General features: G+C 68.1%; 4 protein-coding genes across 6 annotated transcripts; 2 read left to right on the top strand and 2 right to left on the bottom strand.

Moving 5' to 3' along the window:
* Window positions 1-139: 139 nt before the first annotated feature.
* Window positions 140-8,342, bottom strand: ATG9B (autophagy related 9B). Of its 3 annotated transcripts, none has more exons than XM_050334640.1 (15): window positions 7,989-8,342; window positions 6,190-6,350; window positions 5,925-5,968; window positions 5,736-5,800; window positions 5,499-5,657; window positions 4,933-5,074; window positions 3,783-4,531; window positions 3,530-3,683; window positions 2,940-3,119; window positions 2,493-2,738; window positions 2,216-2,424; window positions 1,582-1,684; window positions 913-1,009; window positions 662-783; window positions 140-404 (listed from the first exon to the last, which is right to left on the bottom strand). In XM_050334640.1, exons 2-14 carry the CDS (start codon window positions 6,320-6,322, stop codon window positions 677-679), a joined length of 2,388 nt encoding a protein of 795 aa, XP_050190597.1. In that variant the 5' UTR covers window positions 6,323-6,350; window positions 7,989-8,342; the 3' UTR covers window positions 140-404; window positions 662-676. The 3 variants fall into 3 exon arrangements, with proteins under 3 accessions (XP_050190597.1, XP_050190598.1, XP_050190599.1); XM_050334641.1 differs by having other exon boundaries at window positions 6,190-6,325; XM_050334642.1 differs by lacking the exons at window positions 6,190-6,350; window positions 7,989-8,342 and having other exon boundaries at window positions 5,546-5,657; window positions 5,925-5,967.
* Window positions 8,343-8,477: 135 nt separating this feature from the next.
* On the top strand, window positions 8,478-13,337 carry ABCB8 (ATP binding cassette subfamily B member 8). The gene is given in 17 exon segments (XM_050334644.1): window positions 8,478-8,662; window positions 9,430-9,478; window positions 9,480-9,731; window positions 10,093-10,248; window positions 10,329-10,423; window positions 10,495-10,600; window positions 10,680-10,841; window positions 10,930-11,015; window positions 11,095-11,192; window positions 11,275-11,380; window positions 11,487-11,520; window positions 11,606-11,742; window positions 11,846-11,940; window positions 12,123-12,256; window positions 12,341-12,488; window positions 12,804-13,054; window positions 13,132-13,337. Coding segments are annotated over 17 exon segments (2,067 nt in total). The 5' UTR covers window positions 8,478-8,585; the 3' UTR covers window positions 13,213-13,337.
* A 1,298-nt stretch (window positions 13,338-14,635) lies between these two features.
* Window positions 14,636-22,056, top strand: ASIC3 (acid sensing ion channel subunit 3). Its single transcript, XM_050334646.1, has 11 exons — window positions 14,636-15,567; window positions 17,797-17,947; window positions 18,023-18,150; window positions 19,166-19,316; window positions 19,396-19,452; window positions 19,733-19,886; window positions 20,760-20,851; window positions 20,939-21,018; window positions 21,096-21,167; window positions 21,270-21,316; window positions 21,874-22,056. The coding sequence occupies exons 1-11, from the start codon at window positions 15,013-15,015 to the stop codon at window positions 21,950-21,952; spliced, it is 1,566 nt and encodes a 521-aa protein (XP_050190603.1). The 5' UTR covers window positions 14,636-15,012; the 3' UTR covers window positions 21,953-22,056.
* A 307-nt stretch (window positions 22,057-22,363) lies between these two features.
* On the bottom strand, window positions 22,364-25,694 carry CDK5 (cyclin dependent kinase 5). Its single transcript, XM_050334700.1, has 12 exons — window positions 25,586-25,694; window positions 25,400-25,488; window positions 25,258-25,325; window positions 24,762-24,822; window positions 24,597-24,653; window positions 24,404-24,499; window positions 23,903-23,977; window positions 23,721-23,817; window positions 23,582-23,651; window positions 23,287-23,347; window positions 23,138-23,218; window positions 22,364-22,935 (listed from the first exon to the last, which is right to left on the bottom strand). The coding sequence occupies exons 1-12, from the start codon at window positions 25,620-25,622 to the stop codon at window positions 22,849-22,851; spliced, it is 879 nt and encodes a 292-aa protein (XP_050190657.1). The 5' UTR covers window positions 25,623-25,694; the 3' UTR covers window positions 22,364-22,848.
* Between the last annotated feature and the right edge of the window lie 76 nt (window positions 25,695-25,770).

The following is a 25,770-nucleotide window of genomic DNA, read 5'->3' as shown; positions in this document are numbered from 1 at the left end:
CCCCACCCCAGCAGCACTCTTACCACCTGCCCGTGCACCCCAGTGTCACCCCCAAACTGCCACAGCCCCATCCATGGCATCATCCTTCTAGCTCCACCCAGCCCACCCCCCCAAGCAGACAGGGGGCACAGCCCCTCTGTAAACCTTTATTTCAGCTGGTGCCCAGGGCACCATGGGAGGCACCAGCCCTGTGCACCCCGGTAAACACAGCACATGGGGGGGCCCCTGGCAGCACCCCCAGCCCCACACCACAGCATGTAGACCAGGGACACCCCAAGTGGGGGGCTCCCACAGGCAAGGCCCCCCCAGCAGCACAGTGGGCACAGCAAGCTCCCTACTGCAGCCACCCCGTGCCCACAGCAGCTCCCCTGGCACCTCTGTGGGGTCTTGGCACAACCAGGGCTCTGTGGAGGGAATGGGGCATCAGTGGGGACCCCAGAGTGGGGACCCTGGCACATGTGGCAGCCAGACCCTGGTGAACCCCAGCTCTGGGAGTCTCTCTGTCCCCAGCCCAGGGAGTCCCCATGTCCCACCTCCAGGAGTTTTCCATGTCCCAGTCCTGAGAGTCCCCATGTCCCCAGCCCTGGGGGTCACCGTGTCCCACCCCAGGGTCTCCCTGTCCCCAGCCCTGGGGGTTCCTGGGCCCCGTGCTCCCACCCACCAGAGCTGGGTCCGGCTATGTCATCGTAATCGTCTCTTCTTCCTCCTCCTCCTCCTCCTCCTCCTCTTCGGCCCACCCGCCCAGCGGCATCTCCCGCAGCTGCGAGGCCCGGGAAGCTGAGCCTGGGGGGCACAGGGCAGGTCAGAATCCCTGGGACCGCCCCGTGGCCTTGGCTCAGGGCTGAGCCCTGTGGGTGGAGGGTTGAGCGATGTCCCCCGGCCCCATAAAACCCCCTCGTGGCCGGTGCTCACCTGTGGTCACGAAGAGGGGTTTGGGTGCCCCCGTGGTCACCCACCCCGCTGCAGGCTGGGGGCCAGAGCCCTGTGGCTGCTGCTGCTGCTGGTGGAGCTGGGGAGGCAGGAAGAAGGGTCAGAGCCCCCCAGCACAGCAGAGACCCCCATATTAGTGCTCAGAGCCCCACAGAGACAGCACACCAACACGGTGGGCAGAGTCCCCCAGAGGCAGCCAGAGCCCCCCACAACAGCACTGCTCCCCCATATTGGTGGTCAGAGTCCCCCCAGAATTGATGTTCCGAGCCCCCCCACCATAGCAGAGCCCCCCCACCGCCATATTGGCACTCAGGGCCCCCCTATGACAAGCTGCCTCCCCATGGGGCAGTAGGAAAGGGGTCCCCCCCCATGACACCCCTGGCCACTGAAGGGGTGGGTGGGAGAAGTGGGACACGTGTGGCACTGGCCACGGGGCCTCATTCCCAGTGCCCTATCTGGCAGTGGCTGTGTGAGGGGGCAGCCTGGAACAGGGTTGGGGACAAGAAGTGGAGGTCAGAGACAAGGGGTGAAGGACAAGGGATGTGGGACAGGTGCCAGGGCCAGGCAGGACCCCTCGGGAATGAGGGCAGAGCAGCTGGACAGTGACACTCTGGGGGGTAGGGGGACCCCGGAGGACCCCAGGGGATATACCTGGTGCAGGTAGATGGCATGGAGGCTCATCTCGGCCGAGGCCACCTCAGCCAGCAGTGCCGAGCGACTCAGGCTGCGCAGCCGCGACTCGCTCAGCGCTGGCCTGGGGGGACCACATGGGGAGGGCGACGTGATACCCCCACCACGACACCCCCTCTTCACCGTGACACCCCTGAGCCATTGTGACAGCCCCCTCTCCCCCACGACGCTCCGTCCCTGCCTCGACAGGTGTGCCCCACCACAACACTCCTCCCCGCCATCCCCTTCCCGCTGTGACACTTCCTCCCCAGCGTGACACCCACGAGTCACTGTGACACCACTCCCTGCTGTGAAAGCCCCTCCACGATACCCCCTCCCCGCCATGACACCCCTGAGCCGTGACACCCATCCCTGCCATGACACCCTCCTGACATCCCTAAGCCACCACCACAGCCCTTTCGGCCACGACCCCCTGTCCCCACCACAACACACCCTCCCTGCCGTGACACCCCCTTCCTGATGCCCGCTCCCCCTGTGATGCCCCCTCTTCACCACAACACTCTTCCCCTCCATGGCACCCCCTCCCCACCACGACACCCCTCGCTGCTGCCATACTCCTCCCCAAAGCCCCCTCCCCACGCTCCCCCGTCCCCACCTCTCCTCGGGGCTCAGATGCTCTCTGGGGCTGTCGGGAGCTCCGCGACCCTGCCCTGGCAGGGGTGTGCCCGGGGGGGTCCCCAGAGGGGTTCGCAGGGACGCCAGCAGGCTGGCGGTGGCGCTGGCCGTGCTGCAGGGCTGCCCGAAGCGGGGGTCCCGGGCCACCAGCCCGCTGGCGATCAGGACACTGGTCACCAACCCCTCGGGCTGCAGGGACACGCATCAGGGGAGGACCCCAAAAGACCCCGCAGCCCTCCCAAACCTCCCCCACTCACCGCCAGGGCCGAGTCCTCGGACAGGAGGGACGCGGCCAGCGGCCCCTCGGCCAGCAGGGGCCGGGCGGGTGGCGCGGTGGCCGCGTCGCGGGTCACCTGCGCGTGCAGGTGGCCGAGGAAGCGGCGGGCGGGCGGCGGTGGCCGCCACCGCGGGTTGCTCAGGGCGAAGCGCATCAGCGACAGCTCCGTCTTCCCGTGCTCCGCTTGGCGCTCCGGGGGGGCCTCCGTGTGACCCCCCGACAGCCACTGCGGGGACAGAGACATGGGACACCCTGACACGGGACCCCTCACCCCAATCACCCACTACGGGGGTCCTCTGTGTGGCCCCCAGACACCCACTGCAAATACAGGGACATGGGACACCCCCACACGGGTCCCTCTGCCCCGGGACCCCCCACCCCCGTCCTACCCCGCCCCGGGTCCTCCCGAGCCCCCCCAGGGTCCCACCTGGGGGTTGCCGTGGTGCCGCACGTCCAGCTGCGCGAAGGAGCAGATGTCGCCCACCCCCGCCACCTCCACCGTGAAGTTGCGGAAGAAATCCACGATGTCGAGGGCGCGGGGGGGGAACGCGAAGATGAGGATCAGGGGGGTCACAAGGGGGCTCAGCAGCTCCTCCAGGATGAAAACCTGCGTGGGGGACAGGGGAGGCTAGGGAGGTCCCAGCGAGGGGGTCCCTGGGGTGGGAAGTACTGTGGTGGGAGGTCCAGGGTGGGGGTTCCAAGGAGTTGGTCTCGGGAGGGGAATCCTGACCCACTGGGGAGGGGTTTCTCAGGTGTAAGGGGTCTTAGGGCAGTGGGTCCCAGGGTGGGGTTACTGGAGATGGGGCATCCTCAGCTTCGGGGGGCCCCAGGTTAAGGGGTCCCAGGGTGAGGGATTCCAAGGCATGGAGGTCCTGCCACAGGGAGTCTTGGGGCATGAGTGTCCTGGCATGGGTGATTCCAGGGTGGAGGGTCCTTGGAAAGGGAGTTCCCACTCTGTGGGGTCCAGGGGGAGGGTCTCAGGGAGGAGGGTCCCGTGGCAAGGGGGGCTGCACTCACCGCCTTGTACTGGAAGAGCTGTGCCATCTCCGCGCGCGTCTCGGCACGGCCGGCGCGGCCCTGCCAGTGCTCGGGCAGGTAATGGACGTGTGCCAGGACCCGCTGCAGCAGCTGCTCGGGGCACCACACCGAGTGCTCGTCAGGGATGAAGGACCTGGTGGCAACAGGCAGGGGTCCCACCTGAGCTCCCCTGCCCACCCAGCACGGCACAGAGCCCGGCACACACACCACGATTGCCAGCCCCAGCACCCACCTGGCCACGGTGACCACCAGCCCCAGCAGCGTGATGGCTGTCAGGATGTGCTGCACCGTCAGCACGTCCTCGTCGTACACGGTGAGGACGATGAGCACGGCCAGCACAGAGCCGGCGAAGAAGCCGACGTGCTGGGCCAGCACGGCCAGCAGTGGGCTGCTGAACGAGTCCATGTACTTGGTGGCCGGCGCGTGGCCGCGGCTCAGCCGTGCCTGCAGCTCGTGGCCCAGCTCGTTGAAGTGCCGCAGGTAGTGGCGGGCGTAGAGCGACCAGCGGCGCGCGCCCAGGCTGCCCGGCGCCCGCTTCAGCCCCTCGGCGTAGCTGAAGAAGGCGAGGAGCAGGCGCCAGCCCAGTACGCAGGGGCACAGCACCAGGTTGGCCACCCCCAGCAGCACGGCTGCCCGCGCCAGTCCCCGTGCCAGCGCCTGCCGCGCCCCCGCCCGCTTCACCTGCGGCCGCAGGCTCCAGGTGTTCTGGAAGAGCGCGGTCGGGCCCCGGAACAGCAGCAGTTCCAGGTTGAACTGGAGGCCTCGAGTGAGGAAGACAACGGGGCCGAGCAGCGGGAGGTGGAAGCGCATGGGCAGCAGGGACTTGTTGACCATGGCCACGGTGTAGTTGCGGAAACGCAGGATGCGGTGGTGGATGTCGAGCTCCGTCAGCTCCCGGCGTGGCACACACAGGGGTTGGCGTCGCTGCAGCGCCAGCAGCCGGGCCTGTACTGACTGCCAGCTGTGGTTACACAGCTCATCCTGGGACAATGACACGGACATTGGTACAGCATGGCACAGTGTCTCTCAGCATCCCCTGCCAGTTGTGGTTGCACAGCTCCTCCACTGACAGTGGCAGTGATTGGCACTGGCACTCCATGGCACAGCTCAGCACAGCATAGCATCACAGCATCAGTGGCACTGCTCAGCACCGTGTGATACAGCTCAGCATGGCACAGCCCAGCACCACACAGCACCGGCGTGGTGCAGCATGACGTGGCATATCTCAGGACCATGTGTCAATGGCACGGCTCAGCCAGCACCATACAGCACAGCATGGTACGGTTCAGCATGGCACAGCTCAGTGCCACATGTCACCACGTGACACAGTCCTGACCCCAGCCCATCCCTGGCCCTCCCCAGCCCCTCCAGCCCCCACTCACAGCAGGGATGCCGAGTGCTCGGATGTAGAAGCTCCGGATCTCCCAGTAGCCCACGAGGCGCCGGAGTGCCGTGACCAGGCGGCACAGCCAGACCATGCCCGCCAGCACCAGTAGGAACAGCAGCCACCCACTGCCACGGAGCCTGTGGGGACACAGGTGTCACCAGTGCCACTAGGACCCCTATGGCCACTTGCTGCCATGGAGTGTGCAGGGACACAGGTGTCACCAGTGCCACCTGTGTGCCACCAACCCCCTCATGGTCAGCCGCTGTCAGGGAGTCTTCAGGGACACGTGTGTCACCAGTGCCCCTGGGACCGCCCCACGTCCATGCCAGCAGGCCCAGCAGCCACCTGCTGCCACGGACCCTGCTAGGGACACATGTCACCCACAGCACCGGGACCCCACTGGGTCGCACCAGTGGCACTGGGACCCCCATGTGGCCACGCCACCAAGGCCAACAGGGACAGCAGCCACCTGCTGGCAAACGTGTCACCTGCAGTACTAGGACCCCACGTGTCACCCACAGCACCGGGCCCCTGCAGAGCCCTCCCGGTATCCCTGCCCACCTGCGGGCGCACTGCGGGGCGGGCAGCACGGCGTCGGGCAGTGTCACCTTGGTGTGCTCGGGCACGTGGCTCTGGTTGAGGGGGCGGGTGGCAAACAGGACGTCATAGTCGACGCAGCACAGCAGGAACGTGCTGAAGGTGACGACGAACAGGAACTGCCTGGGGGGCAGGGGGGTTAGCGGGATCCTCGTGTCAGGCCCACGTGGCACCGTGTGGTGACAACGTGGTATCACTTACACTAGCTCGAGGACATCTGAGAGCACAACGCAGGCAAAGCCGTTCCTCTGGTGGAAATGGTAGATGTAGGGCGGGTTAAGGAACCTGTGAGGGTGTGACAGACCCCCCTGTGCCATTCCCCCATTCTTGGGGTCCTCCCATGTCTGTCCATGTTCCCCCACAGTGCCACCAAGGGCTGTGCCAGGATATTTTGGTGAAGAAACTGTCCAGATCCTTGATGTGGTGCCACGAGTCTGTGGGGGAAAACACATGGGAGTCAGGTGGAAATGGACCTCCACAGCCTGAGACCCCCAGCTTGGGAGCCACAAATCCCCACCTGGGACTGCTGCCTGAGACAAACAACCACCACCTGGGACCTACAAATCTCCTCACCCGGGACTCACAACCCCCCAACCTGGACCCCCAGACAGCCAACGCAGACCCCTGAATCCCCCGCCAGGTGGGGCCCCGGTACCTGTTGGCCCCTCGGTGACGTGCAGCAGCAGCTCCTCCTCATCCTCGCCCGGGGGTGAGTCCTCGCAGTCATCCAGCCGCTGGTATTCCCGGTATTCTGGGTACTCCGGGTCCTTCTCTTCCTGCTCTGCCATCACCTGTAGGGACACCTGTCGGCACCGGCTGCCGCGGTGGGGTGGATGTGGGGCAGGTGGGGGGGGAGGGCAGGTTTAGGGCACCGGAAATGCCACTGAGGTCCCGCAGCGTCACCCGCATGCCCTAAATTCGGGTGGCCTGAGCTGGCCCCGGCCTCAGGCAAGTGACACTACAGATGACACCGCAGGTGCCACCGGCCTGTCCCGTCCCACCGGCTGAACCAGTGCCAGGGCCTGCCATGACCCCACGGGGCTCCCGGGACAGACCCCTCCTGCCCAGCCCGAGGGACCCCAATTCACCCCTCAGCTGCTCCCTGGGCCCTGGCTGTGCTGCCCCCCCAGCCTGAGTGGGGGGAGCCCCCTCGGACGCCCGTACCCAGAGCCCCCACATCCCTCATTTCCACAGAACCCCTCGCTACAGTCCCCTGTACCCACAGACCCCCACCCCACAGACCCCCTTTCAGAGCCAGGGGGCAGCAGCCAGGAGTGGGACGAGCTCAGGGCCAGCCCACTGTCCCAGTGGCCTCTCAATGCCCTGGTGACCCCCTGCCCGGGAGAGGACGGGACCCCCCGCTGGGGCAGGGCAGGACCCCAAACCCTCGGGACAGGACCACCCCCCAGGGCAGGGGAACCCCCAGCCCCCAAGGGCAGGACAGGACTCCAAACCCTTAGAAGGGACCGTCACCCCCTGGTGACTCCATCCCCCGGCGCAGGATGGGATCCTCACCCCTGCAGCAAGACAGGACCCCCAACCCCGGAGCACGACGGGACCCCCCGACCCCCCCTCCCTTACCGCCACCTGCCGCTGTTCCCGCAGCCCCGCGTGTCACCTGCGTCCCCCGCGGTGGCCGCAGCCGGTGTCCGGCCGGGCCGGTGGCCGCAGGTGACACCGTTCGGCCCCTCCTGTCCGGGGTGACTCACGGCGCGGGACCGCGGCCGCGGGGCTGCTGCGGCAGGAGGAACGCGACCCCCACTTGTGCAACACCCCCCTGGGGACAGCGGCCGCGTCCCCCGGGATCGGGTGTCCCGGCAGGTGACACCGGCACGGCCCGTCCCACCCCCAACGTGCCCCGCACCGGACGGCCAAAAATACCCGCGGGGCCCGAAAATAGCCCAAGAGTGTAAACAGCGGGGGGGCCGGGGGGACCCCCGGGCCGGGGCCGGGCAGCCGGGACCCCTCCGGGGTCAGGGGACAGAGCGCAGGGGACACGGTACCCGGGGGACACGGTGGCCCCAGGCAATGGCCCCGGTGACCCTGCCAGCACGCAGCTGTGTCCCCGCAGCGGCACCTTGTCACATGGGGACCCTTGCGACCCCGCGTGGGGACACAGCAGGGTCACAGCCCCACGGCGACATCCCAGTGGTGACACGCGACCCAAAGTTGACACACGGCTGCCCCGCGGAGACAGGGGCACGGCACGTCGGTGACTCCCGGGAGTGACCCGGACCCGCCGGGGTCGCACGTAGGGACAGGGGCAACGCCACGACTGCCGGCGGAGACACCTGCCCCGGTGTCCCCGTGTCCCCCGCCGTGGGGGTCCCGGGACGGCGGCCGGGCTGGGGGACCCCGGGGAGGAGGGGGGTGTCCCCGCACGGGGTACAGCGGGGCTCTGCCACCCATCTCCTGTCCCCACCGTCCCCGTCCAGGTGTCCGCGCCCCCCTCACCTGGCCGCTCGGTGCTGGGTCGGTCCCCGCTGTGCCCGCCGCTGTCCCCGCCGGTGCCGGGCGTTCACGGGGCCCCGCGCCCGCCCCGGGTCCCGCCGCCGGCCATGGCCGCACCGGCAGCGGCCCCGGGGGGCAGCGGAGGGTCCCGGTGAGGGGTCCGAGCTCCAGTGGGGGGTTCCCGGTGCGGGTCTGGGGAGTCCGGAGGAGGCCGCGAGGAGGGTGGGAGTGCAGGGACCAGGAGCTGGAGAGGGTGAGGTGAGGAGCCCGGGAAAGGGCCCGAGGGGTCGGGGAAGGGCCGGTGCGGATGGGGCCGGCGCAGGGACCGGGCCGCGGTGTTTGGAGCTCCGCCCGACTGGGGCCGCCCGCCCCCGGTCCCTCCCCGTGCCGCCCCCGGGACCGCCCCCCTCCCGGTGCCGCCCCTTCGTCCGGTCCCTCCCCGGTCCCTTCCCGTGCCGCCTCCGGTGCCGCCCCTTCGCCCGGTCACTCCTCAGTCACTCCCTGGTACCTCCCGGTGCCGCCCCCGGTGCCGCCCCTTCGCCCGGTCACTCCCCGGTCCCTCCCCGGTGCCTCCCGGTGCCGCCCCCGCCCGGTGCCGCCATGCCGCTGCCGCTGTTGCTGCTGCGGGCGGCGGGCGCTTGGACCCGGATCCGACCGACCTCCACCCCGGGCCGAAGGTACGGCGCGGAACGGGGGGTCCCGCGGGGGTCCCAGACTTCCGATTCCCTTCAGTGGGAGGGGAAGGAACCCCAATTCGTGGTGAACAGAGTCCGGACTTTGGGGTCCCGGGGGAGCAGGGGGGCTGTGGAGGGATCGGGGCTCCCAGGGAGTTCAGGGGTGCGTGGACATCCCGGGGCAGCGGTTGGGGGGGCGGATCGGGGAGGGCACGATACAGGGACAGGTGCTGGGGAGCCCCAGAGGGATCCTGGACTCTTTGCAGTGGGGGGAGCTCAGACTGCAGCCCCGGGGTGTCCCGGGATCTCAGACTCACAGGTCCCTTGGGTGGTGGGGGACCCCAACTCTTGGTGTGGGGATGGTGGGAGGAGCGGGGACTCAGGGATCATGGTGGGTCCCTGAGGATCCCCGAGGGTCCCAGTGGGCATCTGGACTCCTGGCTCTCTTGAGGGGTGAACCCCAACTCTTGGTGGGGTATGGTGAGCCTGAACCCTGGGGTTGTGAAGGGTCCCAGCGGGGTCCTGAACTCCTGAGTCCCTTTGTGGTGGGAACTGGGGCTCTGGGGTACCGGGTGGTCTGTGGTAGTCCATGGAGGCTGGGGGGGGTGGTCGGGGCTCCCAGGGCCCCAGAAGCAGGAACAGGGGGAGCAGCAGGAGCAGGGTTGGGGTCTCCCTGCACCAGGCGGCCCCAGGCAGTGGGGGGTGTTTACCCTGGCAGGGGTCTCCAGGCTCCCCCCATTGGGACACTCTATGCTCACTCCTCTCCCCAGTTTCAGGTATGGGGGGGGCCGCCTGGGTCTGGCCAGGCCCCCCCGGCTGCCCCCCGGCTGTCCCCGCGCCCCCACCCCTGGCCTCCCGGTGCCTGCTCCTGGCTGGCTCAGCCACGGGCTCTGTGGTGCTGGGGCTGCTGGGCACGGTCGCACGCTGCCAGGAAGCCACTGTCCCTGCTGGCCCCACGGTCCCTCCTGGTGTCCCTGAGCCCGCGGAGCCTCCCCTGGAGCCTCCCTTCGACTGGCAGCTGTTCTGGACCTTCCTGCGCCCGCAGCTCCTGGCGCTCTCTGCCGCTGTCGTGGTGAGCAGGGGCAGGCGGGTGGCCACGGTCCCCTCATCCCCACTGTCCCCTTGTCACAGCTGTGCTGGGGGATGGCACATGCTGTCCTGGTGCCACAGCACAATGGCCAGGGGCACGTCCCAGTGCTGGGGCACGATGGCCACTGTCCCGTTGCCACGGTGTGACACCTGCAGTCCTGGTGTCACAGCATGACAGTCACTGTCCCACTGCCACAGTGTGATGGCCACGGTCCTTGTGTAGTGGCATTGCACCTGCTGTCCCCATGCCACGATGTGACAGCCACCGTCCTGGTGCCGTGGTGTGACGGCCACTGTCCCAGTGCCATGGCCTGAACCTGCCGTCCCTGTCCGTGTCCCCGCAGCTGGCGCTGGGCGCGGCCCTGCTCAACGTGCGCATCCCGGTGCTGCTGGGGCAGCTGGTGAACGTGGTGGCCCGGTGTGCCCACGGACACGTCCCCACGTACCTGCGGGAGGTACGGCGCCCGGCCCTGCGCCTCCTCGCCGTCTACTGCCTGCAGGTGAGTGGTGACCTCCCTGAAGGGCAGGTGCTGGGGGGCCCCAGGGGTGCCTCCACCCCTCCTGACTCCCCCTCCCACAGGGGCTGATGACCTTCGGGTACATCGCGCTGCTGGCGCGTGTCGGTGAGCGGGTGGCCGGCAACATGCGCAAGGCGCTCTTCACCACCCTGCTCAGGTAACCCGGGGGGACGGGGGCAAGGGGGGAGCAGGGGGAGCAGGGACCCCCACCCACCGCTCCCCTGGCAGGCAGGACGTGGCCTTCTTCGACGCCACGCGCACAGGGCAGTTGGTGACGCGGCTGACGGCCGACATCCAGGAGTTCAAGTCCTCCTTCAAGCTGGCCATCTCCCAGGTGAGGTCAGGCCTGTCCTGGGTGAGCCCGGCGGCCCCCTGGCCCCCAGCCCCCCCACCTACCGCACTCCCCACCCCAGGGCCTGCGCAGTGGCACCCAGACCGCTGGCTGCTTCGTGTCGCTGTACCTGCTCTCGCCCAAGCTCACAGGACTCTTGATTGTGGCGCTGCCGGTGCTGGTGGGCGCTGGGGCCTTCATCGGCGCCTTCCTCCGCAGCCTCTCCCGCCAGGCACAGGAGCAGGTAACCATCACGTGCCCCCAAAGCCCAGCCCTGCCACCCCCAGGGTCCACAGCTGGGGGTGTCCCCACTGTCCCCCCTCTCCCCACAGGTTGCCAAGGCCACCGTGGTGGCAGACGAGGCGCTGGGGAACGTGAGGACTGTACGCGCCTTCGCCATGGAGAAGCAGCAAGCAAGGTAAGGGAAAGGGTGGAGGGCTTGGGGGCTGCAAGGGGCAAGGGGCGGCAGTGGGGACCCCAGCCTGTCCCTGTCCCAGGCTGTTCTGTGCCGAGGTGGACCGCTCTGGCCAGCTGAGCGAGCGGCTGGGGCTCGGCATCGCCGCCTTCCAGGGGCTCTCCAACCTGGCACTCAATGGTGAGTGGGGGCCGTGGGATGGGACCTGGGGGCTGTGGGTCAGGACCCCTTCCAAACACCACCTCTGTCCCCCACCCCACAGGCATTGTACTGGGAACCATCTTTGTCGGCGGCTCCCTGATGGCAGGGGACGAGCTCTCGCCAGGTGACCTCATGTCTTTCCTGGTGGCCTCGCAGACAGTGCAAAGGTCAGGGCAGGGCCCGGTGTTGCCCCGAGTACCCCCAGGGCCCCCCATTCCCCACAGCCTGCCCTGGCACAGCCCTGAGTGCAGCCTCTCCCCTTGTGCACCCCAGGTCCTTGGCCAACATCTCCATCCTGATGGGGCAGGTAGGTGGGGCAGGGGCTTCTGGCACCCCCAGGGCTGGCGCTCTGGGTCTGGGAGTCTGAGGGTGCTCCCACTGCTCCCCTGCAGGTGGTGCGGGGTCTGAGCGCCGGTGCCCGTGTCTTTGAGCTGCTGACACTGGAGCCCCTCGTGCCTCTGCAGGGGGGGGAAACCATCCCTGCCCACTCCTTGCGCGGCCGCATCTGCTTCCACCGCGTTTCCTTCAGGTGAGGCCCCTCTATCCCCCGCAGCCTCCCATGCTGCCCTGCAGGTGTGGGGCTAGCACCGTGTCCCCGCAGCCCCCACAGCCTCCCTCTCCTCTGTCTGCAGTTATCCCACCCGGCCTGGCTACCCGGTCCTGCAGGACTTCAGCCTCACCCTGCCCCCCTGTCAGACCGTGGCCATAGTAGGACCCTCTGGAGGAGGTACCAGACCCTCTGGACCCCCACATCACAGCCCCGTGGGACCTCAGTGTCCCAGCCCCTTTCCTCTCCCTGGGCATATCCTCCTGCACCGCAGTCCTCTGCTCAGTGCACCCAGTGGGTGCCAGGGACTGGGACCTCTCCGGTGCTGTCAGAGCCGAAGGGCTGAGAGGTCCCCTCCATAGGGAAGTCGACGGTGGCGGCACTGCTGGAGCGGTTCTACGAGCCCACGGCAGGAACCATCACCCTGGATGGGCACGACATTGCCAACCTGGACCCCTCCTGGCTGCGGGGGCAGGTCATCGGCTTCATCAGCCAGGTGGGGACAGGTGGGGACAGGAGGGACAGGTGAGGGGCTGGCTGTCCCCAGGGCTCAGCACTGAGTCCCTGGGCACTGCTGCAGGAGCCGGTGCTGTTTGCGACAACCATCATGGAGAACATCCGCTTCGGGAAGCCAGAAGCCTCTGACGCCGAGGTGTACGAGGCTGCCCGGCAGGCCAACGCCGACAGCTTCATCCGCAGCTTCCCCCAGGGCTACGACACCGTTGTGGGTACGGCTGGGGCGGGAGGGGGAGGAGTGGGTGTGGGACCCTGGTAGGGGTGACCCCAGTCCCACGGCAGCACTGTCTGCTGGTCACTGCCAGCACTCAGCTGTCCCGGAGGGAGCCGTGGCCACGCTAGGCTCTGGACAGGAGGGATGGGGTTTGGGTGAGGAGGGTCCCTGGCTCTGGGTTGGGGCTTCTCCCAGGATAGTACAGCAGTTGTTCCCCCATCCCTCGGTTGTCTCCCCCATCCCGTGGCTGTCCCCCCATCCCGCAGCATCTCCGTGCTGTCCCCCATGCCGCGGTGTCCCCGGTGTCCCTTAGGTGAGCGCGGTGCGGCACTGTCAGGGGGGCAGAAGCAGCGCATTGCCATCGCCCGTGCGCTGCTCAAGGACCCGGCCGTGCTCATCCTGGACGAGGCCACGAGTGCGCTGGACGCGCAGGCGGAGCGGGCGGTGCAAGAGGCGCTGGACCGGGCAGCCACGGGCCGCACCGTGCTGCTCATCGCCCACCGCCTCAGCACCATCCGCGCCGCCAGCCTCATCGCCGTGCTGGCCCGCGGCCGCGTGGCCGAGGTGAGACCGGCACCGGGGTGGGCACAGGGGCGGCACGCGGGCACCCGGGGGTGACACTGTCCTCGCTGTCCCCGCAGGCAGGGACCCACGAGGAGCTGGTGCGACGGGGGGGTCTCTACGCCGAGCTCATCCGACAGCAGACCAAGCAGGGGTCCTGAGGGAGGGCCCCCCAGCTGCTCCCCAATGAACAAAGGAGGGGTCTTGAGGGGTTCCCCAGTGAACAAGGGGAGTGTGCTGAGGGGGTCCCCCCACTGTTCCCCAATAAACAGGGATGGAAGGCGGATGGGGGGCTCTGCTCTGCTCTGGTGGGACGCACTGTAGGGTCCTCCGGGCCGCTCAGGGGCGCCCTTAGCACCGGGAGGGGGAGGGGTCCAGGAGGGGGCGGGGACCGCGTCGAGGGATGTTCTTCTCTATGGGCGTGGCTGGCCGTGCTGGCCCCGCCCCCTGCCCCGGCTCCGCGGGTACGGGGCTGGGGCGTCCCCTGTGTTACCCCCTCGTTGGGATGAGCCCTTCCTCCATAGATGGGAGACCGGCCCCTGTGTGGCCCTCTTGGGGTGGGGACCCCCTGCATCACCCCGCGTGACCCCCCAGAGTTGAGGGTTCCATATGTCGCCCGTGGAGTGGGGGACCCCTATGTCACCCTCGGAGTGAGGGAACGCTGCATCACCCCCGGGGTAGGGGAGCTCCTGTGTCACCCCTGAGATGAGGGGCCTCTCTGTGACCCCCTGGGGTAGGGAGTCCCATGTGTCACCTTCGGAGTGGGCGACCCCCTGGGTGACCTCTGTGCTGGGGAGCCCCCTGTGTGATCCCCGCTGGGGCGGGGCGGTCACCTGTGTCCCCGTCCAGGGTGGAGGACCCTGTATCATCCCCGAAGTGAAGGAACCCTGGGTCACCCCCTGGAGTGGAGGAACCCCGACATGACCCCGGGACTGGGGACCCCTGGGATGGGGGTTACCCCTGTGTGACCACAGGGGCTGGAGGGTCTGCTGTGTCGCCCCTCAGGGTAGGGAACCCCTGTGTCACCCCCCCAGTGTGGGGGAATCTCTGTGACCCTCTGGGGTAGGATCAGCCCTGCATGACCCTCCCGGAGTGGGGAGGTCTCCTATGTCAGGCTTAGGATTGGGGGACCCCTGTGTCACCCCCGAAGTGGGGGGACCCTGTGACATCTTTCTAGGGTGAAAGGACGACTGCATCACCCGCCGGCGTGGGGGAACCTCTGCGTGACCCCGGGCTGGGGGGGACCGCTGTGTGACCCCCGCGGTGGGTTCCCCATGGGCCGCCCGATGAAGGGGCGCTGCTGACCCCTCCCTTCCCCGGGGGTCTCAGCCCCTCCGTACCCCAATGCCGCGGCCGCCGGCGGGGGCGGCGGGTGGAGCCGAGCGGGAGGGGCGGGGGCGGCGGCGGCGGGGCGGCGGGGACCGGCGGCGGCGGCGGCTGCGCCGCGGCGGGAGCGGAGCCGGGACCGGGGCTGGAACCGGGACTGGAACCGAGACCGGGGCCGGGACCGGGGCTGGGGCTGGAGCTGGGGTTGGAACAGGGACCGGGGCTGGAACCGGGACCGGGGCTGGAACCGGGACCGGGGCTGGGGCTGAGATCGGGGCTGCGCCGCGGCGGAGTCCCTGCTGTGTCCGGGGCTGGGAGCGGATCCGGGACCGGGATCAAGATCGGGACTGGCGCTGGAACCAGGACCGGATCCGAGACCGGAGCTGGAACCAGGACCTGGGCTGGGGCTGCGACTGGGACCGGGGCTGCGCCGCCAGCGGCCCCGCGGCACTGGCTGGGCAGCACCGGCACCGGCGACACGGGGGAGCGGAGCGGCCGGTCCTGTCCTGCCATCCGCTGCCTTCCTCTGCCCTGCCCACCCTCCTCCTCCGTGCCCTCCCCGCCGGCAGCGCCCTGAGCACGGCGCGGCGATGGGCTGAGAGTGCCGGGCACGGCGGGGCCCCGGTGGCGGCAGGATGAGGGGGGGCTCGGAGGGCAGCGGGGAGGGCGAGGGGCTCTCGAGCCTGCGGGCCTTCGCCCACAGCTCCTCGCTGCACGGCATCAGCCACGTCTTCGCCTACGGGGCCGTGTCCCTGCGCCGCGTGCTCTGGGGCGGCTTCTTCCTGGGCTCACTGGGGCTGCTGCTGCTCGTGTGTGCCGAGCGCGTCGCCTACTTCCTCACCTACCCCCACGTCACCAAGCTGGACGAGGTGGCTGCCCGCAACCTCACCTTCCCGGCCATCACCATCTGCAACCTCAACGAGTTCCGCTTCTCCAAAATCACCCGCAACGACATGTACCACGTGGGCGAACTGCTGGCGCTGCTCAACGAGCGCTACGAGATCAGCAACCCGCAGCTGGCCGAGCCCCACGTCCTGGCTGCCCTGAGGGACAAGGCCAACTTCAAGAACTTCAAGGCGAAGCCCTTCAGCATGGCTGAGTTCTACAACCGCACCGGCCACGACCTGGCCGAGATGCTGCTGCAGTGCACCTTCCGTGGCACCGGCTGCACCGCCCGCAACTTCACCGTGGTGAGTGCCCAGAGGGTGGGGCAGGGACCTCCATGTGCCCCCGGGGCTGTGGAGGGACACGGGTGACCTGCCAGGGTCAGCCACTCCTAAGTGAGCTCTTCCTCCCATCCTGCTGCACGTGGGCACATCGAGGATGGGGAGGGGACCCGCTGTGTGGCCCTGGGGCTATGGAGGGACATGGGTGTCCTATCGGGGTTGGGCATTGGCAGCTGAGCCCCTTCTTCCATCCTGCTTCTGCATCTCACCACCCACAGCACCATCAGCCCCTACCCACCTTCCTGGGCACTGCAGAGGGACCTGGGTGTCCTGCCAAGGTCAGGCACCTGTGGGTGAGCCCCTTCTCTGGCTGACCAGTGCATCCCACCACCCACAGCACCATCAGTCTCTGCCCGCCCCTCTGGACACAGTGGCTGCCAACCAGGGGTGTCCCTGCCCCGCACGCCGCAGGGGTGCCAGGCGGCTGGGAACGGTGCCCAGGCTGGAGCGGGGCTGTGCTGGTGGCTCTGTGCAGGGTGGGGAGCTGTGCTGGCATGCAGGCACAGGGATGGGGTGGTGGTGGGCACGGGATACTCATGGGTATGGGGTGCTCACAGCTGTGGGGTGCTCACCTTTATAAGGTGCAACCCCCAGCTCCACTCCCCTGTTCCAGCTCCAGGTACCACCTGGGCACTGCAACCAGCAGCTGCTGCCCTGGCTGTTGGCACAGAGGCTCCCAGGGGCAGCTCCTTCACACCCGGCACAGGTGGGGGTCCCTGTGCAAGCACTGGCCCCACCACTGTCCCCAGAGCAGGGCAGGGACAGTGGTACTAGCTGGGATCATGGCACGTGGGTGACAGGCAGGGACGGGGGAACAGGCAGCGATGGTGGCACAGGCAGGACGGGTACATCCCTCATGCTGCAGCAGCATGCTGGGCAGCCCATGCCTGCTGTGCCTAGTGCCCATCTCTGTCCCAGCAATTACTGTCACCTTAATGCTCTTAGAGCACCAGTTAATTCTCTGGAGCTCAGGGATGAGCTGCCCTTCAGCAGCTCCATGCCCTCCCTGTGGCCCCTGTGCCCTCGCGCCCTTGGCCAGAGCCTCTCTGCTGGCGCCTCTGCAGCAGGACCAGGCAGTGGTGTTGGCCCCCGGGCTCGAGGGCCAGGACATGTGGCTGGAGGGCTTAGTCCTGGATTGGGATCCTCTGCTCTGGGTTGTGGCACTGAGCTCTGGCACTGTGTCCCTGCGCCCTGTCCCACCCCATACTCAGGGTCCCTGAGGTCCCTGGGCACGTGGCAAAGGCCCAAGAGCCATTGGGGTGGGCTGTTCCCCCTTGCCTCCTCCAGGGCCGGTGGGATGGGGCAGGATGGCAGTGCAGGGACATGGATCCAGGGATGGAACAGCAGAGAGTGGCAACAGCAGGCCCCAGGGTGCAGGGCTGGGGGTCCCTGGGTGACCTGAGTGTGGAAAGCAGGAGGGCTGGCAGTGCCAGGGCCATCTCCCAATCCCTGTCCCCATCCATACCCCCCCAGGCATTCCCATGCCGGGCAGTCGTTGCCATGACACCCGCCCCCCCCTTTCCTCCTTGGGCACCGTGTTGCCATGGTGACAGGTCCCCACTTTGGGAGCAGCTTGTTTCCACAGCAACGCCCCCTCCCCCCATGGGACACTGCGGGGGGGGGCACATATAGCGGGGGGGGGTGACCCCATGGGGCCAGTCCTGGGGCCTCTGGATGACTCCAGGAGCCCTGGCTGCAGATGCCAGTCCATGAAGGCTCAAGGTCACCCTTCAGGTCCCTGGCTGGGGGTGCAGGTCCCCAGGGTCGCTGGGGTGGCTGGCCCAGGACAGGCTTTCAGGTTCTGAGGGGACACAGTGGCCTCTGCCACTGTGACTAAGGATCCCAATCCCCATCACCATCCTGGCTTGTGCCCTCCCTGCTCAAGTGTCCCCACATGTCCCCTGGAGCCTCACTGAAACCCAATATCCCTGCAGAGTCATGGCAGCCCAGACACAGGCAGGGCAGGGCGGGCACTGTCACCGTTCTAGCCTTGCCGTGGACCCTGGCAGGCTCTGGGATCCTGCCCCGAGGCACTGGGATCCTGCACTGTGTCCTGGAGAACACTCGGATCCCTTCCCAGGGCACTGGGATCCTGCACTGTGTCCTGAGGGGTACTGGGATCCTGCCCTGTCCTCACAGGGTCCCCACAGTGTCACCCAGGGCCCTGCCCCCATGTCCCGTGTGTCCCCGCAGATCTTCACACGCCTGGGGAAGTGCTACACGTTCAACCCGGGGGGGCCGGGGCGCGAGGTCCTGACCACACTGCAGGGGGGCTCTGGAAACGGCCTCGAGCTCATGCTCAACGTGCAGCAGGAGGAATATCTGCCTGTCTGGGGGGACACAGGTGAGACCCCTGCCTGTCTGGGGACACAGGGGAGCACCCCTGTGCGGCACCTGACCCCACCCCCCTGCCCTGCAGACGAGACATCGTTCGAGGTGGGGGTGAAGGTGCAGATCCACAGCCAGGAAGAGCCGCCCTTCATTGACCAACTGGGCTTTGGTGTCGCCCCCGGCTTCCAGACCTTCGTCTCCTGCCAGCAGCAGCGGGTATCCGGACACGGCGCCCAGGGCTGTGACCCCTGAGGGATCACAGGATGGACCCCCAGAGGGCTTGGGATGGGCCCCCAAAGGGCTTGAGACAGCCTGGTGTGGACACACTGGGACACCCCGAGCCATAGGGACATCCTGAACCCTGCCATGGGTACCACAGCCATCCCCACAGGGACATCCCGTGCCAAGCTATGCTGTGGGTACCACAGCCATCCCTGCAGGGACATCCTGTGCTAAGCTGTGCCATAAGTATGGTGCCATCACGCTGGCCGGGAGCAGCACACGGTGTGGGGCAGCCCCACATGGGGACCACGCAGCTTCTCCACAGGCTCCAGCTCCAGCAGCGACCCCCTGGCTCCCATGGAACAGCCGCCAGGGGGGTGGCAGCACCCAGCCCCCGCAGCCAGACACCTAAATTTAGGTGCCTTGGGTGGGTGTCACCACGTGTGCCGGCGCGCGTGGCACAGGCGGCAGGAGCGTGGCGGCAGCAGGAGCGCGGCCCTGGCACCCACGGGTGGGGGTGCTGGGTCCCTCACCAGGCACGATCCCTGCATGCCTGGCTCCTGTGTGCTCCCAGGTGCCACGTGCCAGCCCTTGCCGGCTCCTTCCCTTCCACTGTGGCACCTGGTGCAGGTGACACTGCCTGCGACACCTGTCCTGAGCCTGGCAGGGAGGGACAGGGTGGGATGGGGACACCAGGGGTGCAGGACCAGGACCCCCCAGCACTCGTCTGGCTCCCGTGTGCTCCCAGTTGCCATGTGCCACCCTTGCTGTGGCACGTGGTAGAGGTGACACTGCCTGCAACACCCATCCCCAAGACCAGAAAGGAGAGGACAGCGTAGGAGGGGGCACTCTGGGGCGGTAGGACCTCCCAGCACCGGCTGTGCAGGATAAGCTCTTCCTGTGGTGGGCTGGGAGGTGGCAGCGTGGCCAGGGACGACACCAGGGACTACCCCAGTGATGACAGTGGGAACCCCGGGACACCGTGTTTTCCTTAGCGGGCGCCCGGCAGCTCGTGTACCTGCCCCCCCCGTGGGGGGACTGCAAGGCCACCCCCATCGAGTCCGACTTCTTCACCAACTACAGCCTGACCGCGTGCCGCCTGGACTGCGAGACGCGCTACCTGGCCGAGAACTGCAACTGCCGCATGGTGCACATGCCGGGTGAGCGGGGGGGCGGCCGGGGGGCTGCGGTGGCTGCCGGGACGCCCCCCCGCCCCTGCGAGCGCCGCCTCCCCCGCAGGCAACGCCAATGTCTGCACCCCGGAGCAGTACAAGGAATGTGCTGACCCCGCGCTGGGTACGTACCGCCGGTCCCCCAACGTCCCCGGGCACCCCTGGGACCCCTCCCCTTCACTGTGCCCCTATTGCTGCGAGTGTGGCTCTGGTGTCCCTGTGCCCTCTGTGCCCCCATCACTGCAGCCGTGGCTCCAGTGTCTTTGTGCCCTCACCAGGGTGGGGGTCACCACTGTCCCCAGACACGCAGGGCTGGGTTCCCCCCACGTGCCACCGATTCTGTCCCCGAGTGTCCCCCCTGGGCAGGGATCCTGGGGCTCCCTGTCCCACCCGTGCCCCCCCAGACTTCCTGGTGACGAAGGACAGCGAGTACTGTGCGTGCCGCACACCCTGTGCCATGGTGCGCTACGGCAAAGAGCTCTCCATGGTGAAGATCCCCAGCAAGGCCTCGGCCAAGTACCTGGCCAAGAAGTTCAACAAGACAGAGCAGTACATCGCGTGAGTGACACTGCCACCCCTGCCACCGCTGGTGCCACTACCATGTCACCCTCTGCCCCGCCAGCACACCGTGTGGCACAGCGTGACGGTGTGACATGGCACAGCACAGCCACACAGCATCCCCAGCATGTGAACTGGTGTGATGGTGTGACATAGCACCCAGCATGAACCAGCACGCTGTGATACGGCACCGCCGGGAGCCATGAACTGGCACAGCCCAGAGCAATGTGTGACACAGCATGGCCACAGGGTGTCCCCAGCACACATGTGTGGCATCCCCAGCACATGTGAACTGGCCCGGCACGATGTGATGATGTGATAAGGCACAGTATGGCCACACGGTGTTCCCCAGCATCCGTGCAGTGCTGTGACATGGCACAGCCACACAGCATCCCCAGCACGTGTAAGCTGGCACGGCACAGTGTGATGGTGGGACACAGCATGGCACAGCCACATGGCATCACCAGAATCCTTGAACTGGCACAGCACAGCATGGTGTGATGGTGTGACAAGGCATGGCCACACGTTACCAGCACACATGAACTGGCCCAGCACAGCACAGCGTACCCTGTGCAAATATGCCCCAGCAAAGGGAAAAACATGTGGCACTGCATGGCACAGCACAACATGGCATGGCACAGATGGCACCGCATGGCATGATGCTACATGGCACAGCCCAGTATGGTGCAGCATGGCACAGGGCCCCAGAATACAGCCCAGCACATCCTTGTGCCCCCCAGCACCAGGCAGACCCCTCTGCTCATTCCCCTGTACCCCGTGGCACAGTTCAGCCCCACCCCCACCCCAGCACAGCCTGGTACAGCCCCTCAGCCCCCTGTGCCTGACACTGTCCCCTCGTCCCGTGTCCCCCAGGGACAATGTGCTGGTCCTAGACATCTTCTTCGAGGCGCTGAACTACGAGATGATTGAGCAGAAGAAGGCGTACGAGGTGGCAGGGCTGCTGGGTGAGGGCCGGGGAGGCCGGGTGAGGGCTGGGGGGGGGCCCGGAGGGGCTCCGAGGGGTTTGTTCTCTGACACTGCCCCCCGCCCAGGTGACATCGGGGGGCAGATGGGGCTCTTCATCGGCGCCAGCCTCCTCACCATCCTGGAGATCTTTGATTACCTGTACGAGGTGAGGCCCCCGATACCCCCAACAGCCCCTCTGCCTGGGGGTCTCGGGGACGGGGCCTTTCACCTGCACCCTCCCAGGTGTTCCGGGACAAACTCCTGAGCCTGTACAAGGAGAAGAAGCGAAGCCCCCGCAGCGACGGCGGCACCCTGGTAACTTCCCGCGCCTCCCGCCACCAGCCCCCAGCCGGGGGGTCGCATCTCATTCCCCTTCCCCGGCTCACCGCTCTCTCGTACCCCTGTGCGCCCATCCAGGAGCACCCGGCGATCCCGGGCAGCCCTGCGGCCCCGCGGCCACCCAGGTACACGCGGGGGGGCACCCGGAGCCCCCCGGGGTCGGGGGGCCATTCCCTGCAGAACTCCCATTCCCTGCGGACCCCGCCCCTCATTCCCTGCAGATCCCCCCATTCCCCACAGACTCCTCCCATCCCCCTACGGACCCCTCATCCTCTGCAGATACCCCATCCCCTGCCGATCCTCCCATCCCACGTGGACCCCTGAGTTCCCTGCAGATCCCCGATTCCCTGCAGACACCCCGAAACCCTGCATACACCTCATCCCCTGTCTTCATCATGGTCTCCGGCACCCTGTCCCGGGGTCCCCCGCCACCCGCGGAGCCCCCCCAGCCAGGCTGGGACCCCCCAACCTCCCCTCCGGGACGCGGTGGGGCAGAGGGGAGGGGACTGCACAGCGGCTGTGTGGTGGACCCCCAAAGCTGGAAGGCTGCCAGGGCATCCCAGGGGGCACATGGGGTGGGGGCCAGGGGCTGAGCCCCACAGCAGGTCAGGACGCAAGGGGAGGGGGATGGCAGGGGGAAACCGATCCCCCCACCCCTCCTAACCCTCCGACCCCCCCGCAGAGCGCCCGGTCCTCCCTGCGTGGCCCCACGCCCCGTCTCGGCGTCACCCCGAACCTGCTACCTCGTCACCCGGCTCTAGGGCCCCCCCGGGACCCGCCGCGGAGCCCAACCCGCTCCCCCGCCGGCCGGGGGGCCGGGGGGGCACCCCCGGGTCACAGGGCAGCCTCCTGTTCCCCCCCGCCCCCTGAGGGGGTGTCGGGGGGCTGGGGGCGAGGGCTCCCCAGCCCCGCTCCCGTGACCCTGCATGCGCTGCCTGTGCCCCCCCCGCGCTGGACATGCGACCCCCCCCTCCCGCAGCCTCCCCAAATAAAGAGGTGCCCCAGGCCCCGGCTCTGGGCTGCTGGGGGGCAGAGGGACACGGCTGCTCCAGGAACCAGAGCAGCACTGGGGAGGTCACAGGGGCGGGCTGAGGGGCAGGGGGTGTTGAGGAGGGTGTCCATTATGTGGCAGAGGGGGCTCCCTTGACACCCCAGGAAGGAGAAGGCGGCACTGGGCGGGGGGGAAGCTCTTTATGGGGTTCCAAACACACATCACCCACATATGGCAGTGCCCTAGAAAAGAAACGGGGTCCTCTCCCGACCCCCCGCAGAGGGGCTGTACCCAGATTTCCCCCCAGGCAGGGAAGGGGCTGGGGGGGAAGCAGACACAAGAGGCGTGGGGGTTCCACCACCCGCAGGGTCCCCATGCCTGGTCCCAGAGGGTCCTGGCCCTCCACCAGCATTGTGGCCCCATGTCCTCAGGAGGGTCTCATGTCCTGGAGGGGTCCCCTGCCCCCAGGGGTGTCCTGTGCCCCCAGGGGGAATCTGAGCGCCCTCAGCCCTCCCAGGGCTAGGGGGTCCAGGGGCCCCGTGCCAGCCCCCTGCAGCTGGGGCAGAACCTAATAAATACTGGGGGGGCTGCAGTTTAGGGGGGCTGGCACAGGCTGGGGACTGCCCACCCTTGAAGTGGGAGGGAGCCAGGGAGGGTTGGGGGGCCCTAGGGTGGGCAGAAGTCAGTGAAGTAGGGGTGCTGCAGGGCCTCCTCCGCCGAGATCCGCTGCACTGGGTTGCACTTGAGCAGGTTCTGGGGGACATGGTGGAGCTGAAGGAGGAGAGCACGGACAACCCCCCATCCCACAGCCTCCCAACTCCACTGTCCCCCTCAGATGGGTGGGGGGCTGTGAGGGGAGAGGGCAGCCACCCCCGGGGAGCCGGAGCCCCTCTGGCATGGGCAGGGGGACAGGTAGGGGGACAGAGGTTGGAGGGGGACACAGATGGGGTCTCACCTGCAGCAGGTCCCGGCCGGTCGCGTTCAGCTTGGGCACCACGTTGACCAGAGAGGTGGTGGCCGGGTACATGGGGTAGGGCTGGGGACACACAGGTGACCCACAGCCCACCCAGTACTCCCTCCAGCTCCCCTCAGTCCCCTCCTCACCTTATAGTCTGGCAGCTTGGCCATGGCCGGCCACTGCTCCTCCGTGGGGGTCCCCAGCAGCGTGGTGATGGTCAAGGGCCACCATGGGGGCACCCAGCACCTGACCCCCACAACCCCCTGCCCATCCAAGACAGGTCCCCATGCCCAGGGGTCCCCATTCCCACAAGGCTCCCCATTCCCAGGAGGTTCCCTATTCCCAACTGGGGTCCCCATTTCCAAGGGGGATTCCCAGAGGAGGTCCATTCCAAGGCTCCCCATTCCCAGAGCATCCCGTTTCCCCCATTCCCAAGGATATCGGAAGATCCTCTTCAGCTGGTCGTCCACGTCGTTCCCCGGGAAGAGGGGCCGCCCCGCGTTGGCCAGTTCTGGGGAGACAAAGGGTGGGTCCCAGGGCTCCTGCAGCCCCCCAGATCCCCCAGGGCCCCCCAACACACCTGCAAAGATGCACCCGGCTGACCACATGTCGATGGAGGTGGAGTAGAGCTTGGCACCGAAAAGGACATCGGGGGGCCGGTACCACAGAGTGACCACCTGGGAGGGACAGGACCCTCAGACAGGGACAGAGACACCAAGAGCACGGGGCAGCAGCACCCCGAGCCCCCCGAGCCCCCCTCACCTCAGCTGAGTAGCAGCGCACAGGGATGCCAAAGGCCCGGGCCAGCCCAAAATCCGCCAGCTTGAGCTCCCCATTCTGGGGGAGCAGGGGGGTCAGTGTGGGGGGCCCCACCTGTGCCACCTATACCCCAAAGGGGTGTTGTTCTGGTGCCCCCCACACCCCAGGGCAGGCAGTGGCCACTGCTTTGGCCACATCACCCTTTCCCATCACTGGGAACACAGGAGAGGTGGAGCTGCACCCACGGTCAGACAGGCTCCAGGTGTGACTCCCCCAGAGAGACAGACAGACAGCCCCCAGGTGTGACCCCCAGACAGACAGACAGACAGCCCCAGCTCTCAGGTGTGACCCCCCGCCCACACAGACAGACAGACAGACAGTCCCCAGCTCCTAGGTGTGACCCCCCAGACAGACAGACAGCCCCAGCTCCCACGTGTGACCCCCAGACAGACAGACAGACAGCTCCCAGGTGTGACCCCCAGACAGAGGACCTCCACGCCCCACCCTGTTGATGAGCAGGTTCTGGGGTTTCAGGTCCCGGTGCAGGACATTGCGGCTGTGGCAGAAGGCAAGGCCCTTCAGCAGCTGGTACATGAATGACTGCGGGGGACAAAGGGGGTTTGTCAGCCCCCCACACTGTGGACCCCTGTGGGGCCAGGCTGGGACACTGGGGACTCCGTGGGACCCCCAGACCCACCTTGACGATCTCAGGGTCCAGGTCCCCATTGCAGCTGTCAAAATATTTCTTCAGGTCCTGGGGGGGGAGCGAGGGGAGGCCGCATTGGGGGCGGCCGGGAGCGGTGACCCCCGGGGACCCCCTCGGGATCCTCAGGATCCCCCCGTGCCCCTGGTGCTCACTCACCTGGTCACAGAACTCAAAGACCAGGGTCAGCTTCTTGTCGCTGTGCAGGACATCGTGGAGCCTGCATGGGGGTGGTCCCTGAGCCCTCCAGTGCCCAGCCCAGCCCGGGGCATCTCGCATGGCAGTCCCTGAGCCTCCCACTGCCCTGCCCAAGGCAGCCGGGGGAGGCAGCCCCCTCCCACCTCGCCCCACAGCTCCCCCCCACTCCGGCCTGGGTCAGCCCGGGAGAGCAGCCCCCGTGCCGTGATCCCACAGCCCCTGTGACCCCACAGCCCCCGTGCCGTGACCCCACAGCCCCCGTGCCGTGACCCCATAGCCCCCGTGCCGTGACCCCATAGCCCCCGTGCCGTGATCCCATAGCCCCCGTGCCGTGATCCCACAGCCCCCGTGCCGTGACCCCACAGCCCCCGTGCCGTGATCCCACAGCCCCCGTGCCGTGACCCCACAGCCCGCGTGCCGTGACCCCACAGCCCCCTGTCCGCAGACGCCCCGGTACCTGACGATGTTCTTGTGTTTGAGCTCCTTGAGCAGGCAGATCTCCCGCAGCGCCGAGCTGGGCACTCCCTGCGGGACACGCCGGGTTGAGGGGCGGGGGTCGCAGCGGTCCAGGGGGGTCCCAGCCCCACCACCCCCGTCACCTCATCGTCGTCGTCCAGCCGCACCCGCTTCAGCGCCACGATCTCGTGCGTCTCCCGGTTCTTGGCCTTAAACACGGTCCCGTAGGTGCCTGCGGGGCGCGGGGAGGGGGTCACGGCGGGGCCCCCGCTAGCGACACCGGCCCCGCGGCCCTCAGGCCGCCCCGCACGACCCCGGCCCGGCCGCACCTTCCCCGATCTTCTCCAGCTTCTCGTATTTCTGCATGGCCGCGATGTCCCCAGCCCCGCCCGGCCCCGGCCCCGGCCCGGCCCCGCCGCCCTCCCTCCCGCCGGCCCTCGCGCCGCCCCGCCCGCCCCTCCCGGCAGCCCCGCGCCGCCCCGCCCGCCCGCCCGCCCCGCGCCGCCCCGCCCGC

The sequence above is a fragment of the Myiozetetes cayanensis genome, unplaced genomic scaffold, assembly GCF_022539395.1.
Source record: "Myiozetetes cayanensis isolate MyiCay16 unplaced genomic scaffold, myiCay2020 scf57, whole genome shotgun sequence".
NCBI lineage: Eukaryota > Metazoa > Chordata > Aves > Passeriformes > Tyrannidae > Myiozetetes > Myiozetetes cayanensis.
This window is presented reverse-complemented; position numbering and strand designations above follow the sequence as displayed.